This window comes from Otolemur garnettii, unplaced genomic scaffold, assembly GCF_000181295.1.
Source record: "Otolemur garnettii isolate 467f Iridium unplaced genomic scaffold, OtoGar3 scaffold00081, whole genome shotgun sequence".
NCBI classification, from domain to species: domain Eukaryota; kingdom Metazoa; phylum Chordata; class Mammalia; order Primates; family Galagidae; genus Otolemur; species Otolemur garnettii.
The window spans coordinates 4,370,947-4,375,086 of NW_003852476.1; the positions used below are offsets into that span (position 1 = coordinate 4,370,947).

At 36.7% G+C, this 4,140-nt stretch overlaps 1 protein-coding gene across 3 annotated transcripts in view; it reads left to right on the forward strand.

The window, feature by feature from the left end:
• JKAMP (JNK1/MAPK8 associated membrane protein) overlaps positions 1-4,140 on the forward strand; it is an 18,713-nt gene that overhangs the window by 9,411 nt on the left and 5,162 nt on the right. For all 3 annotated transcript variants that reach the window (XM_012807988.2, XM_023515878.1, XM_023515879.1), the window contains exon 5: positions 2,804-2,985. In XM_012807988.2, coding sequence (XP_012663442.2) covers positions 2,804-2,985 — 182 coding nt within the window. The remainder of the gene's footprint in view (positions 1-2,803; positions 2,986-4,140) is intronic.

Sequence of the window (4,140 nt, forward strand, 5' to 3'; positions counted from 1 at the left end):
GCCCCCGAGATGGGGTTTCTTTATGTTGCCCAGGTTGGTTTTGAAATAGCCTCCTGTCTTGACCTTTCACCGTGCTGGGATTACTGGTATGAGTCACTGTGTCTAGCCATAGGACATTCCAAAAACATGGAAAAAGCATACATCCCATAAAATAATCTATAATTCTATTTCTTGAGATGACCACTGCTAAAAAGTTTGTCTTTCCAGTTTTATTTCTTCAAGTGCATATATTCATTTTAAAGAATATTCAGACTGTATTATAACATGCTATTTTGTAACCTATTGTTGTCACTTAACTGTATTAAGCATGGTTAGTTTTGTTCTTTCATAACTAGATTTTTTTTGTTTTTAATTTCAGGTTAATTTGAGAGTACAAAGGATTAGGTTACAATGTTTGCATTTGGTAGGTAGTGTCCTGCCCCTAGGAGGTGTGCCATATACCCCTCACACTGTGCCTATCAAGTGGGAGCACACCAGCCTCCTTCCCCTCCTCTCTCCTCTCATCTTGAATTGAATTGAGTTTTTCGGTACTTTACTAAGTACATTGGATACTTGCTTTTCCATTTTTTTTGGTACTTTATTAAGAAGAGTGGATGGCAAGAGGTTAAAGAGGTCGACCCAGGTCAAAACAAGAGATGTAAAGTCTCCATCTTTTTTATGGCTGAATAGTATTCCATGGTAGATTTATGCCACTTGCATGGAATAGTATTCCATGGTAGTTTGTTAATCCATTTCTGGGTTGATGGGCATTTAGGTTGTTTCCACATCTTGGAGATTGTAGCTGTGATAAACAATCCAGTGCAAGTGTCCTTATGATAAAATGATTTTATTCTTCTGGGTAGATGCCTGGTAATGGGATTACAGGATCAAATGGAAGTTTTATTTTGAGTTATTGAGGATTGTCCACACTTCTTTCCAAAGAGGCTATGTTAGTTTGCAGTCCCATCAACAATGTAAAAGTGTTTCCTTTCTCCACATCTGCCCCAGCATCTGCAGCTTTGGGACTTTGTGATGTGGGCTAGACTCACTGGGGTTAGCTGATATTTCAGGGTGGTTTTGATTGGCATTTCTCTGATGATTAGGGACTTAGGGACGATGAACATTTCTTCAAATGTTTGTTAGCCATTTGTTAGCCATTTTCCAATGTATGTCTGTCTTCCTTGGAGAAGGTTCTGTTCACGTCTCTTGCCTAGTGATAGGTGGGGTTGTTTGCTCTTTTTTTGTGTGTGTGTGTGATTAATTTTAGTTCTCTGTAGATTCTAGTTATCAACCCTTTGTCAGGTTCATAACATGCAAATATCTTCTCCCATTCTGAAGGTTGTTCGTTTGCTTTAATTGTTGTGTCCTTAGCTGTGAAGAAGCTTTTCAGCTTAATTAAGTCCCATTTGTTTATTTTTGCTGCTGTAATTGCCACTGAAGTCTTCTTCATAAAATCTTTCCCCAGCCATCATCCATGAGAGCTTTCCCCACATTTCCTCCTAGGATTTTTATCATTTCATGGCTTATATTTAAATCTTTTATTCATCTTGAGGCAGTGTTTGTAAGTGGTGAAAGGTGTGAGTCCAGTTTCAGTCTTTTACATGTGGTTATCCAGTTCTCCGGGCACCTCTTATTGAATAGGGATTCTTTTCCTCAGAGTATGCTTTTGTTGTTTATCAACGACTGGATGGCAGTAAGACTGGATGATTTTATCTTTTTGTTTTCTATTTTGTTCCGTATGCCTATGTCTCTATTTTTGTCCTAATGGCATGCTGTTTTGATCACTGTGGACTTGTCATATAACCTGAAGTCTGATAGAGTGATGCGTCCGCCTTTGTTTTTATTACTAAGAATAAATAGCCTTGGCTATATGGTTTTTTTTATGATTCCATACAAAACGAAAAACTATTTTTTCCAGTTCTTCAAAGTAATTTGGTAATTTAGTAATTTGGTAATCAAAGTATTGGTAATTTAATGGGGATTGCATTGAATTGGTAGATTGCTTTGGGTAGTATAGTGATCCTTCACCTCCTTTATTAGGTGTATTTCTAGGTATTTCCTTTTCTTTGAAGCTGCTATGAAGGGAATTGTGTCTTTGATTTGCTTCTCAACTTGGCTGTTATTGGCATATACATAGACTAATGATTTGTGTATATTGACTTTATACCCTGAGACATTACTGTTATTTCTTTTCTTTTTTTTTTGCAGTATTTTTTGGCCGGGGCTGGGTTTGAGCCCGCCACCGCCAGCATATGGGGTCGATGCCTCACTGCTTTGAGCCACAGGCATTGACCTACTGTATTTCTTGATTATGTTCAGGAGTCTTGTGGTTGAGGTTTGGGGTTTTCTAAATGTAAGATAATATCATTGGCAGAGAGCGAGAGTTTAACCTCATAACTAGATTTTTAACGGCTGCATAGTATTCCAGCACAAATGTGCTATAAAATGTAAGCAGTTTCCTACTGAATATTTTCTTCTGTGTTTTATTATAAGTGATTTAATAAAAATCCTCCTGTGGAAAGCTTACTGTGCATCCTTGATTGCTTTTATGTGATACATTTCTATAAGTAAAATTGCTGGATCAAAGAGTATAAACATTTTTAGCATTTTTGATACATGTTTCCAAATTGCCTAGGAAAGAACCATTGTACTCTGACTAGCAGTATATGAGCTACTGTTTGGCCAACCTCACACCAACCCATATCCAATGGATAGACTTAATAGGCTTTTAAAACTTTTTTAAGTGCCTTTGATTTAAAAATGATCTGGGATGAAAGCATTTTAAAAACATATTTGTGATGTTACAAATTATTTTATTTTCCAGATACACCATTGTATTTATCTATTATGCGTTCTGCCTGGTGTTAATGATGCTGCTCCGACCTCTTCTGGTGAAGAAGATTGCCTGTGGATTAGGGAAGTCTGATCGATTTAAAAGCATTTATGCTGCACTTTACTTCTTCCCAATTTTAACCGTGCTTCAGGCAGTTGGTGGAGGGCTTTTATGTAAGTTTGATGAATAAGTCAATGAAATATGTTTTTTATTATATATAATGTATTCTCTGAATTTAATTTTGGGGCTTATTTTGATAGTTTTTTTAATTTATGAAAATAAACCTTAGTGTGTATTTTTGCTAAAACACATAATCAGTATTATTACAGAAGAAAAATCAGGTTTCTTAGGATGGAATAGAAATTCTGAAGAAATCAGTGGCTTCTAAACTAAACTGATTTCTGTTTAAAAAATTCCTTTCATTTGAAGCTCATAACCAAATTAAAAATTTTTTAAAACCTAAGTAGATAATAAAAAGTAAACACTGGCTTTATTCAAAGGTATTTGGAAATTAGTCTTGATCACATATGCTATTTATTATTAAGGAGGGCCTCAGATTTCTAAATTCCTTTATTAAAATCTTTTAGATACAGGCCAAAAAATCCTCAAAATATCTTTTATTTTACTATAACCGTTCATTTATTCAGTAACCATTTAGACTGAACTGTGACTCAGAAGAATGAGGAAAAGTCATTTTTAAAAGGTTCACATAGTACTTGTAGATTAAGCAGGTCAGCTGTACATGGCTAAGAAGATGCAGGATGGTTCTTCTGAATATGTAACACTGAGCATCCAAGATTGTTGGATACCATGCTTACAGGGAGCCTACCAGGGTCAGAGGTCTTCTGGCCTAACGGAACCGGGAAAACTGGATATCATTATGCAAGTAGTAAAGCTTGGTAATGTAATTTGGTAATAGTTTGGGAAAATAATTTATTTCAGGTCCGATATTTTGGAGTTGAGATGAAGGCCAAGAGAAGTGGAGATTAGAGATTACTCAGGGGTCTGTTGTTCCCCATATTCTGCTGGACAGATAAACTGTTTCCTCTGGCCTCCACAATATTTGAAAGTCTATAGTCCCCTCTGGCTCCTACCACTCCCTGGTTCCCTGTTAGATTTGGGCCACTTTGGTTACACACTCAAAGTTGCTATTCTTGTTCTAGGAAATAGAGGTCTGCTCTTAAAAGGATGTAGGCAGAAGAGTGACATGATAAGATTTGCGTTGTAGAAAGCTTGATAGCCTGGAAGATGGTTTGACAGGGGACAAGGACCTGGGGGTCAGTTAAGAGGTACTGCAGTAAGCCAAGCCTAACTGACCTTTGGTAGAG